The 12,520-nt window shown below is 42.0% G+C and overlaps 1 protein-coding gene across 1 annotated transcript in view; it reads right to left on the bottom strand.

The window, feature by feature from the left end:
• SIK2 (salt inducible kinase 2) overlaps positions 1-12,520 on the bottom strand; it is a 65,448-nt gene that overhangs the window by 24,653 nt on the left and 28,275 nt on the right. The window contains exon 4 of the mRNA XM_070952382.1: positions 110-271. Within this exon, the coding sequence (XP_070808483.1) occupies positions 110-271 (162 nt within the window). The remainder of the gene's footprint in view (positions 1-109; positions 272-12,520) is intronic.

Here is a 12,520-nt window from a genome sequence, read left to right as displayed (position 1 = left end):
AGATAGATAGGTAATAAATTCTATAAATAAATAAATTGATTAATAAACAAACAAACAAACAAACAAACACCCCCACACTCCATGCGGAAGTGATTGACGTCTGGAATACCTGCTATCTTAATATTCATGTTGTTATCGAGCAGGAGATTCTCGGCTTTGAGATCCCGGTGTACGATCTTCCGGCCGTGACAATATTCCACAGCTGAGAGGATCTGCCAGAATTTGCGCCTGGCATCCGTCTCGCTCAAACGTCCCCGGTTGGCCAGGTAATCTGCGGAAAGAGGAAAGGCGAAAGGTGAATTGGATGGAAGGCAGCTCAGGAGGTGCTTCTGGGGGTGTGTGTGTGTCCCCGGGGGTGGGTGGGGAGGAGGGGGGGTCTCTCCTCTCTCCCAAATTGGGAAGCCGAGCGTGGCAGCATCTCGTAACGGGGCAACAGGAGGGGATGCTTTGAGCTGGGAGAGTTCATAGGTAGGTGGAAGTCCCTACATTTGTATGCAGGGCTGCCTGCTCTGCCTGGCCTGATGGAAAACAGAAAGGAGGCACGGCCAATTCTTCCCTGGAAGAGCGAATGGCCTTTCTTCCTTCCTAGGACATTCTGTCCTGGCTCAAAGTGTTGCTTGGAGGCCACCTGGAATTTTCTGCGTGTGCCTGGGAATGGGTGGGGTGTGGGGAAGAGAGGGAGAGAAAGAGAGAGAGAGGGAGAGGGAGGGAGAGTGAATGGGAGGGAGGGAGGGAGAAAAAGAGAGAGGGAGAAAGAGAAGGAGGGAAAGAGAGAGGAGAAGGGAGAGAGAAAGAGAGAGAAGGAGGGAGGGAGGGAGAAAGAGAGAGAGAAGGAGGGAGGGACAGAGAAAGAGGGGGAGGGAGAGGGAGAGAGAGAAAAAGAGGGGGAGAGAGGGAGGGAGAAAGAGAGGGAGGGAGAGAGAGAGAGGAAGGATGGAGGGAGGGAGGGAGCGGGAGAGAGAGAGAGAGGGAAAGAAAGAAAGGGAGAGGGAGAGAGAAAAAGAGAGGGAGAGACTAAGGGAGAGAGGGAGAGACTAAGGGAGAGAGGGAAAGAGGAGGGAGAGAGGGAAAGAGGAGGGAGAGGGGGAGAGAGGGAGAAAGACTTCAATGCCTTCAGCCCTCCTTAACGCCGTACAGGTTGGCAGGAAGTCAGGGCTAACCCAGCCATCTGGTACATTTTCTCACAAGGTTCAGGATTCGAGACCTCCTGCTTCTGCAAAAAGTGAAGCGAGGTCTTTTTCTTTTGATTATTAATTTTTTTTTTTTTTTTTTTTTTTTGCAAAGCTCGGGACAGCAGTCAAGTAAGACATCGCCAGATGTCCTGGCTTTACCCTGCAGGAACTTCCTCCTTCCATTTTCTGATAGGGCAACTATGCTCTGGGTGAAAAATCACAAACAGGAAGAGGCATCTGAGGCTAGAACTGAAGTCCTAAGGAAGGGCTTTCGGTTATGTTCTCACACCTGTTTATAAGGTTATTATTATTATTTTTCTGAACTACACTCCCCACCCCTCCAAAACTATATTCCCTAAACCAGAGGTCTCCAATCTTGGCAACTTTTAAGACTTGTGGACTTCAACTCCCAGAATTCCTCAGCCAGATTTGCTGGTTCTTTAGATCAGGGGTCTCCAACCTTGGCAACTTTTAAGACTTGTGGACTTCAACTCCCAGAATTCCTCAGCCAGCAAAGCTGGCTGAGGAATTCTGGGAATTGAAGTCCACAAGTCTTAAAGTTGCCAAGGTTGGAGACCCCTGCCCTAAACTACATTCCTCTCCAAAAGCGAAGTTTTAAGGTCTTTCTGGAACCCCAGGAGGGCAGGAGACATGTCATAGAACAGGGCCCGTTTTCTAGATCCCTTTTAAGACGAGCCAGAGGCCATACTGTCTTTATTATAAAGGTCAGCCTTTCATTTTGGAACGCTGTCCTTTAGATTTATTTATTTTGCAAAAAGCTCCCTTCTGTCCTTTACGCGGGGCCCTTTCCTGCAAATGGTACCACTTAATGCGCGCTCTTTCAAATTCATGCGAAACATGTGAAGAGGGGAATTGCCCTTTCAAAATAAACAAGTTTGCATCATGTGCCCTTCGATGTTTTCAGTATTTTTTTTTTATTAGAACAAGCCTTTTTTTGTAAAAGTTTGCCCTTCAAGTTTTTCTTGCAAAGCTAAGTTCTAAACATAAAAACAACTAAAAAAAGAAAAGAAAAGAAAAGAAAAGAAAAGAAAAGAAAAGAAAAGAAAAGAAAAGAAAAGAAAAGAAAAGAAAAAAATTGTCCTCTTTCAGATTTTTTTCCCCAGGCTTGTCCTTTATTTTTCCCCTTAAAATTTTTCTTGCAAAGCTAAGTTCTAAATGTAAAAAAACGAAATGACCGTCTTTTAGATTTTTCCTTTTATTTTTCCACGAGAAAATAAGGTCATATACCAAGGAGAGAACTGGAAGCAGGGTGGATTTGATTTAAATCGAGTTGATTTAAATCACGATTTAAATCATGATTTAAATCACTAGTAAAAAGGCTTGTTTTAAATCAACTCGATTTAAATCATAATTTTTTAAAGAGCAACTGTCATCTCTTCTACTCCTTTGACCCACCGATAGTCCCAGTATTGCAGAATATACAGCCTCATGCGACATAACTAAGCTCCATTTCATGCTGAATAAACTAAATTATTTATGTATCTTAAATAGAAAACTATCTTACCATAGATTTTTACCCCAAAAGTTTTTTATTAAAATAAATTGGATAAAAATCAAAAAAATCCGATTTAAATCAAAAAAATCCGATTTTTTTGGATTTTTTTTAAAAAAAAATCATTGATTTTTATCCACCCTGACTGGAACGCATGCCACCCTGCCCGAAAGGTGCCCGAAACGATAGGAAAATAATATCTTTCAGATGAGCCCCTTTGTAAAAAAACCAAGAGCACAAACACACTACGCTTCTATTCATCACACAGTTTCAGCCAATACAGGTAGGCTGATGTTTGAAGTTACAACGGCACCGGGGGGGGGGGGGAAATGTGACTTATGATCCTTGCAGTGCGCCCCCCCCCCAACTCCAAATCCCAGCGATCAAAATTCGGGCACTTGGCAACCTGCCCCAACCAAGAGAAAATCCACCCTTCTTCCATGCCCCTCTTCTTCCCTTGCCAAGAAGGGCTTAGTAACCCCTTCCCTTGCCAAGAACGTTTTAGTCAACGTGGGGTTTACGAAAACTCATCTCGGCGCCTGCCTCTTTAAGACGATTTGTACAGATTGGGGTGGACACGCAACGGATGGGAGTGGAAAAAAGTCCTGACCTTCTATGGTGCATGCACGAGGTGTGTATGTGTTTGTGTGTTTCTTCGGAAATGGACAATCAACACAGCCGCTGGCAGCTACGCAAGAGAGGAGGGGGGGAAAAGCCAGTGGGTTAATCCAGATTTGCATCGACGGAGAGGCCGTTTCTAAAGCACCTGGAAAAAACCTGTGGTTGATTATTTCAAATTGCAGGACACACTCATAAAATGAAAAAAGAAAAGGCTCTTTTGTTCCTTTAAAACGTATTTAATTAGCTAGACCGGCGGGGGAAGAGAGAGAGAAATTAAAGGTGTTTTTTTTTTTTAAAAAAAAAAGATATTTCGTATATATCTTTATAGAAAACAGGGCTAAGAAAACCGGCACTCAAAATTACCGTGTGTTTCCTTTCTGCAACCAAACTGCAACTGAACTCTCCAGGAAGAGATCAAAGGGGCTGAATTTCTCCCCCCATCCTGCCCCCCCCCCCCAGTATAAACAAAAGGAGATGATGTAACCACGGATGCCAGCCTTGCTTGCCTTTGCAATAATCTCACCGTCAGATCTGATTAGTGGTTTTAACTTACGGATTTTCAGTCCAACGGGTTATACAATTGCCAGGCCACCAAACGAGGTTGGCCTAGAAACCTCGGGTCTCAGGAAGAGATGAATTTGGGGTGGGGTGGGGTGTAAGGGAAATAAACCCCCCCTCTAAATAAGCAGTCCTGTTGAGGTGGGGGTAGAGCACCCCCCCCATTTTGTATGCTTTCGCGATTTACGCGATGACTTGCAAAGTTAGGCGAGCTGCGTTCGTATTTATAAGGGATGCAAAGGGTAAGGGAAAAAAAAAAAAGAAGTTGTGTTAAACTTTGGTTGAGTTGTGTTCCTTTTTTGTATGGGGGACAAAGGGTAAGGAAATCAGCTCTGCGCCAACTTCCCCAGGAAGGGATCTTTTAAGGGCTGCATTCGGGACTTTTGGGGAAGTTGATTATTATAATATTTTATCTTATTTATTTTTTCAAATTTCTATACCGCCCTTCTCCTTTCGGACTCAGGGCGGTGAACAGCCAAAATAAAACATTTGTACACAAAAGTTAAAATAGGTTTAAAATAATTAAATAAGGTTTGGCCCATAATTTAAAACATTTCAATTAAAATCAATATCAAAACTTTAAAAACCAACCATAAAATCAGGACAGCCCGGCTAATTGAAAAAAATAGGTTTTAAGGGCCTGACGAATATATATAATTATATATATGTTTTCTCAGGTTTTCGCGGGTGTTTGTATGTAGGTCTTTGGTTATTCGGGTCTTCTCCCACGTAAAATTGGAAGTGTCTTGGCGACGTTTCGACGAAGTCTCATTCGTCATCTTCAGGCTGGTGTTCTCGGCTTCGTGCTTCCAGGAGCAATGTTATATATTATATATATATAATATAGACTTAGTGCTGTGTTTTTCAACCTTGGCAGCTTGAAGGCGGGTGGACTTCAACTCCCAGAATCTGCCAAGCTGCCAAGGCTGAGAAACGCTGAATTAGCATATAGCTGGCTGGGGAATCCTGGGAGTTGAAGTCCACCTGTCTTCAAAGCTGCCAAGATTGAGAAATGCTAAATTAGGTTATTTATTCTTGCTGCCTTCCATCTTTTCCGAGGTGGGTAAAATGAGGACCCAGATTGTTGGGGGCAAGAGGCTGACTCTGTAAACCGCTTAGAGAGGGCTGTAAAAGCATGGTGAAGCGGTATATAAGTCTAACTTCTATTCCTATTGTTATTTCGTTTAAGGGAATAAAAAAGGAGGGCTAAATAATCATAAATTAAATCCCTTAAATCCTTTAAGGGAATAAAAAAGGAGGGCTAAATAATCATAAGTTTTAAATTTTTGGGGTTTTTAAATTAAGCCAAATTTATTTAATACTTTTAAATTATTTTAAATTGATGTTTATTCTGTTTTTAAATAGGCTGTACACCGCCCTGAGTCCTTCGGGAAAGGGCGGTATAGAAATAAAATTATTATTATTATTATAAAGCAAATTTATTCGCCTTGCTCCATAAGCAGTAAATCAGGTAAGGTGGGCCCTTAAACGTTGCTACCTGATGAGATCCAAGAGCCGTGTGTGTGTGTGTGTGTGTGTGTGTGTGTGTGTGTGTGTGTGTGTGTGTGTTGGCCCCCTAAAAACTTTGGGGAGCAAAGCCTTCTCCCTTGAGGTTCAGCAGGTGCCTCCTGAAAAACATTTTGTACCAGGCTTCCCAGCCCCTCCACAGTGCTGGGCCGAAATGAGGTGGATGGGAGGATTTAACCACAGACTCTACATCAGGTAATCCTCAATTTATGTCCATTTGTTTAATGATTGTGCAACAGTAATGACAGCCGTTTAAAAAAAGGGACTTACGACATAGGTCCTCATAGGACCTATGACCGTTGCAGTGTCCCCCACGGTCACACGATCAAAATTTGGGCACTTGGCAACCAACACATATTAATAAATATTTCCACATTTGTTAAAAGATTAATGGTATGATGATTAACGTTCTTCCTAGGGTTGGGATCCTAGTGTTGGAAGAAACCTCTCTCGCAGCATGGACGTGGTCCATTTGGAGCAGAGGTCTCCAAACGTGGCAACTTTAAGACTTGGGGACTTCAGTTCCCAAGATTGAAGACTTGGGGACTTCAATTCCCAAAATTGAGTCCTCAGGGAGAAGGGCGGTATAGAAATTTAAATAAATAAATAAATAAATTTAAATAAATAAATAAAATTCCGCAGGCAGCATGATTAACTGAGGAATTCTGGGAGTTGAAGTCCCCAAGTCTTAAATTTGCCAAGTTTGAAGACCTCTGATTTGGAGTTTTCTTCCTGATCTTCATCTTGTTTCCGTTAGCAATCGGACTTTCCAAGACACGGATGTCTCTGAAAACTGTCAATCTCTTTCCCCCAAGAAATCTCCACAGCCCTAACAGGTGGCTAAGATTTTATTTGCGTAGGGCCCCGTTGCAACGACACGTAGGATGCTACTACATCCAATCTTCAGAGGGGTTTTTTCCTCTTGGATCATCTCTGGCCACTCTTTGAGAAGAAAAGCAGATTAGAAGGGCACCAGTCTGATTTTAATTACTACAGGCAGCCTGAAAACAGTTGTGTGCTTCGAGAAGGCTTTTGAATTCAAGGGATGGGATTAAAAAAAAAAAAAACCAATAAAGTAATTATGACACTGTTGAAAAGGACAGATATTCAATCAACAATATGTCTCTGCACCAGTTGGGGGTGGGGAGGGGTGGGGGTTGAAGGTTGTGTGGGGATAAAATGGTTGTCTAATTTTTAATATAATTAAAAGATAGATTAAGGTATTAATAGAGAAGTAAGAAAAACGGGGGAAATGTTATAATAAAGGGAATGACAATATTAAGATATGATGAATATTGGAGGAGTAAAAAGAAGATTTAAAAGATGTACTCAGAAGATATATTGAATGATGGATTGTGTATTATTTGTTTGTTTGTTTACAATATTAAGGTATGATAAATATTGGAGGAGCAAAAAGAACACTTAAAAGATGTGTTCAGAAGATATAATGATTGATTATGTATTGTTTGTTTGTTTGTTTATAAAATAAAAAAACTTTTTAATAAAAAAAAGGTTTGGATCTAAGAAATTTATAAACAGATCAATTTAGAATATTGACTTTGCTATAAGATTTTGGAATTAACTGTAAAAAGTAAAGTGTCTTGTCTTTTTCTTCTCTCTCTTTTTTCTGCACTTTTTGTTCCTTTTTTTCATTCTCTTTAAGTTTGGTTTGTATTAGTTTTTACTACTGCAATTACATTTTTAATAAAAAAATATATTTAAAAAGGTTGAGAAACAAAAAAAAGAAAAAAAGAAAAGAACAATATGTCTCTGCACCAGAAGCATTTGGCCCTGTGTGGGGTTGCCTGTCTAAAGGCATTGTCGGCAAACATTTACTCAACCTCTAATGTACATACACAACCAACGGAAAGCAACTTCTCTACTGTTGCCAAGAAAAAGACACGGGGATGTCCATGAAATGAACTCAGAGGACAAGATGGCAGAGTTAGCAGAGATGGCTAAACTGACTGCTTCGATTAAAGGGGGGAAAACAAACAAACGAAAACAATTCCTTTTGTTTCGACTTGGAAACCGCTTCTGGACTTTGTGCTTGAGGTGGGAAAAAAAAGCTGAAACTTTGATTTTGGGGTTTACCAATTAGATAGGTTTGTTGTTATAGAAAAGGCTAGTTTATACGATTATATAAAAATTAAAAAAAATGAAGGTTTGATGCCATTATCTTATTCTGCTGCACCAAAGGGAGTCGGAAGTCAATGCCTTTTCTTTCTATTTCCCCCCTCTTTTCTACACTTTTCGGAAGTTGTGGGAGCTTCATCCCTAGAGGCTTTCAAGAAGAGATTGGACTGCCATTAGTCTCCTGGACTACCATGTTTCCCCAAAAATAAGACCCCGTCTTATATTTTTGGGAACCCTGAAATAAGCGCTTGGCCTTATTGCTATGCGCTCAAAAGCCCAACTGGGCTTATTATCAGGGGATGTCTTATTTTGGGGGAAACAGGGTAGATGGATGGATGGATGGATGGATGGATAATAGATGGATAGATAGATATAGATGGATAGATGGATGGATAGAAGGACAGACAGACAGACAGACAGATAGATACCGTGTTTCCCCAAAAATAAGACCCTGCCTTATATTTTTGGGAACCCTGAAATAAGCGCTTGGCCTTATTGCCATGCGCTCAAAAGCCCGATTGGGCTTATTATCAGGGGATGTCTTATTTTGGGGGAAACAGGGTAGATGATCTACAAGTTTCCTTCCAACTCTGTTCATCTGTAATCTTCCCTTCCCTTTTCCCTCCCCTATTGTTCCTATTATTTTCTCTTGCATTTTTGTATTTTATATTATTAACCTTATAACGAAATCAACTTTTTATGCATTAAATTGTGAGGCCTCCTATTTCTTCCGTAAAAAATACGGGTAGAATCAAAGCTGAGGTTGCAAGCAAGTCTGGCATGAAGCATTGCAAAGATGGAAGTGAAGAGTGTTTGTGGAAGAACAAGACTGATATAATTTGGCTGAGCGATATTAAAAAGTCTTTTTTTAAAAAAAAAGAAGCCTCCACTGGGATAGGATTGCTGGGTGTGAACTTGTACTGTATTACAACTGCAGGATTTTTGACCAAAAAAAAAAAGCCAGCTACTTGCTACTGTTCACAAGAGGCTGTTGAAAACACCAGCTGGGCTTTTCCTCTTAAGAAGATTTGGGAGGACTGACCGGATAATAATAATTTAAGAGGCAGCTTTCCCCCAGAGTGACAGCTCATTGACGAGGGATACTATGAGATCATCTCAAAGGACAAGCCAGGATCGGATCAGTCAGGGAGAAGAAACAAACACGACCCATCAACCCCCAAACTCCAGTGACTGTTCTCACTGTCAGGAAATTTCTCCTTATTTCTAGCTTGAATCTCTCTTTGATCAGTTTCCATCCATTGTTCCTTGTCTGGCCTTCGGGTGCTTTGGAAAATAGCTTGGCCCCCTTCCTCCTCTCTGGGGCAGCCCCTCAAATATTGGAAGACTCATGTCTCCCCTGGTCCTTCTCTTCACTAGACTAGCCAGGCCCAGTTCCTGCAACCGTCCCCTCATCATCTTGGTTGCTCTTCTCTGCACCCGTTCTAGTCTCAATATCTTTTTTTATAGTCTATCTATCTATCTATCTATCTATCTATCTATCTATCTATCTATCTATCTATCTATCTATCTATCTATCATCTACCATATCTATCTACAGTATCTATCTATCTATCTATCTATCTATCTATCTATCTATCTATCTATCTATCTATCTATCTATCTACCTACCTTATCTATCATCTATCTATCTATCTATCTATCTATCTATCTATCTATCTATCTATCTATCTATCTATCATCTATCTATCTATCTATCTATCTATCTATCTATCTATCTATCTATCTATCCTATCTACCTACCTATCTTATCTTCCATCCATCCATCCATCCATTTACCTATCCTATCTATCCATCTATCTATCTATCTATCTATCTATCTATCTATCTATCTATCTATCTATCTATCTATCATCTACCTACCTACCTACCTACCTACCTACCTACCTACCTACCTTATCTATCTATCTATCTATCTATCTATCTATCTATCTATCTATCTATCTATCTATCTATCTAGATGATTTATCTATCCTACCTACCTATCTACCTTATCTATCTTAGATAAGACCCTGTTGTTCTGCCAGGCCGGACTATCAACACAATAGTTTTAAATTGGGGTATTTAAATTTATTGGGGTTTTAAATTTGAGTCACTTTATTTAATTATTTTTAAATTTTATATTGTTGTTTTGTCTGTGTTTTTAAATAGGCTGTACACCGCCCTGAGTCCTTCGGGAGAAGGGCGGTATAGAAATAAAATTATTATTATTAAATTATTATTATTATCTATCATCCAACTCTCCATCCATCCATCCATCCATCCATCCATCCATCCATTCAATTTACCTATCCTACCTACCTTCCAACTTACCTACCTATCTTATCTATCATCCATCCATCTATCCATCCCAAAGGTCTTCAAACTTGGCAGCTTTAAGACTTGTGGATTTCAATTCCCAGAATTCTCCAGCCAGCTCAGACTCCTGATCTAGCCTTTCCTAGAAAACATGTGGCTTTCACCCCCCCTCTCGCCCCCCACGCACGGAGGTCCCACTTGACCTACAACCTCCTGAAGTCATCTTAATTGGGGTAATTCAGAAGAACTGGAAACCACCTCAGTTTCAAACCGAACAATAGCTGGAATAAACAGATCTTTCACTTGGAAATGAGGCCGTTTCCTGCCCCTGCTTGCAGCAGCAACCCTCTCGGCTCTCATTTGCAAGAAATCCCAACGCGGAAGGACGATTTGGAACAGGCCGATATCCCAGGGATGACGACTAAACAGGAGTCCAGTCCAATGAAGATACCAGATGTTTGGGCTTTCCTTTCTCGAGAATTTCCATAGTCTTTCCTCTCTCTCTCTCCCCCATTCTTATTACTACGTATTTGCCAGCTAGGAAACCCTGGGGGAAAGTTTGTTAAAAGGAAGCCGAGCAAAGAAAATTAAAATGCATGCACTTGGCAGTCTCTTTATGTATTGTTTGGAGACTGGTTGGAAAGGGTCACCAGAGAATCACTTCTTTTACAGGATCTTCTGACCATATTACTTCCCCACCCCCCCACCTCCTGTTGCTGACCACGAGAGCCACAAACCTTTAAGGGAACGGTGGATTGCCAAATCAGCCTGGGTGAAGTTCATGATTTTGTCCGGTGCCAGCTTTGCCTCACCATTCATGCTTCGGCAAGAAAGCAAAGCCCTTTGATTTAGCGTGCTCGGGTACAGACGATCGGGTACAGGATTAATAAATCAGATGGTACGAAAAGGCAAGCAACTTTTTAAAAGAGGCTCCACGTGCCACGTGCCACGGGGGCTGGTGACCCAAGAACAGAGGCCTTTCTCTCTCTCCTGTTTCACACGCCGACAGCACCAAGAATTTGGCTTGCCAACGTTTTTCCGATTTAAGGAAAGGAAAAGAACAACAGCCAGAACTTGCAATACTGAGATCAATGAGAGATCGGTATTTTTCTAACCTTAACAGGTGTGGACTTCAAGTTCCAGAATTCCCCAGCCAGCGCTAAACATTTGAAAAACATCGAATGAGACGAACGTGGGTTAAGATATGGCCCTTAATTCTCATTTAGCCGGGAGAAGATGCGTCCTGTGGTCTTCTATTCTTTATAAGAGTCTCTGAGGAATAGCACAAACCCTTGGAGAGCAAGCAGGGCCACATGTAAAGACGACTTTAGATACAGATTAACAGAGTCAGAAGGGACCTTATAGGTCATCTAGTCCAACCCCCCGTCCAAGCAGACCCTACACCATTTTTGACAGATGGCAGTCTGGTTTCTTCTTGAAAGCTTTCAGTGATGAAGCTTCTACAACTTCTGAAGGCAACTTCTGTTCCATGGGTTGATTGTTCTCACTGTCAGACAATTTCTCCTTATTTCCAGGTTGAATCTCTCCTTGATCAGTTTCGATCCATTGTTCCTTGTTTGGCCTTCAGGTGCTTTGGAGAATAGCTTCACCCCCTTCCTCCTCTCTCCTTCAAATACTGGAAAACTGCTATCCTGTCTCCCATGGTCCTTCCCTTCACTAGACTAGCCAGCCCAGTTCCTGCAACTGTTCATCGCATGTTTTCGCCTCCAGTCCCCTCATCATCCTGGTTGCTCTTCTCTACACTCTTTCTAGAGTCTCCACATCTTTTTTATAGTGTGGTGACCAAAACTGGATGCAGTACTTTAAAGGGGAGTAGATCAGTGGTGAAATCCAAATTTTTTTACTACCGGTTCTGTGGGCATGGCTTGGTGGGCATGGCAGGGGAAGGATACTGCAAAATCCCCATTCCCTTCCCACTCCAGGGGAAGGATATTGCAAAATCCCCATTCCTTCCCCACTCCAGGGGAAGGATACTGCAAAATCTCCATTCCCTCCCCACTACTGGGGAAAGGATACTGCAAAATCCCCATTCCCTCCCCACTCCAGGGGAAGGATACTGCAAAATCTCCATTCCCACCCCACTCCTGGGGAAAGGATATTGCAAAATCCCCATGCCCACCCCACTCTGGGGCCAGCCAGAGGTGGCATTTGCCGGTTCTCCGAACTGCTCAAAATTTCCGCTACCGGTTCTCCAGAACCTGTCAGAACCTGATGGATTTCACCCCGGAGTAGATCCTTGAGTTCCTGTTGCTTACTTTCCGGCAGAAGTAGTGGGGGAAATACACAACCAGGAGCTGAAACGTCTTGCTTCAGTGTTCCACGTGTTTACATAGCTTCCTCTAACTATTTGCTTTCTGGAGGTGGTTATCAGTACAGATACCCTTCTGTGCCTTGCTTAGCAGAAGGGTACATCGGGCCAAACACGGCAGCTATGACCAGAGGTTCTTCTCTGATATCACGTTAGATAAAATGAAATATTAACCGGGTTTGATTTTTTTTTTCTCCCCCTCTTCTTATCGGTTCTGAACATTCGCAAGGCTCCTGGGAGAAAGTCAATCATTGGACGAGTAGCTGCTGCGGTCACCAAAAGAAAACTCTCCAGCTGGAACAGAAGAGGCCGATAAAAGTCACCTTACACGCAACCAGGCCAAACACA

Source organism: Pituophis catenifer, unplaced genomic scaffold, assembly GCF_029215685.1.
Source record: "Pituophis catenifer annectens isolate HBS135680 unplaced genomic scaffold, rPitCat1.0.hap2 SCAF_12, whole genome shotgun sequence".
NCBI classification, from domain to species: Eukaryota; Metazoa; Chordata; class Lepidosauria; order Squamata; family Colubridae; genus Pituophis; species Pituophis catenifer.
Note: the sequence above shows the minus strand (reverse complement) of the source record. Positions and strands in the feature narration are given on the sequence as shown.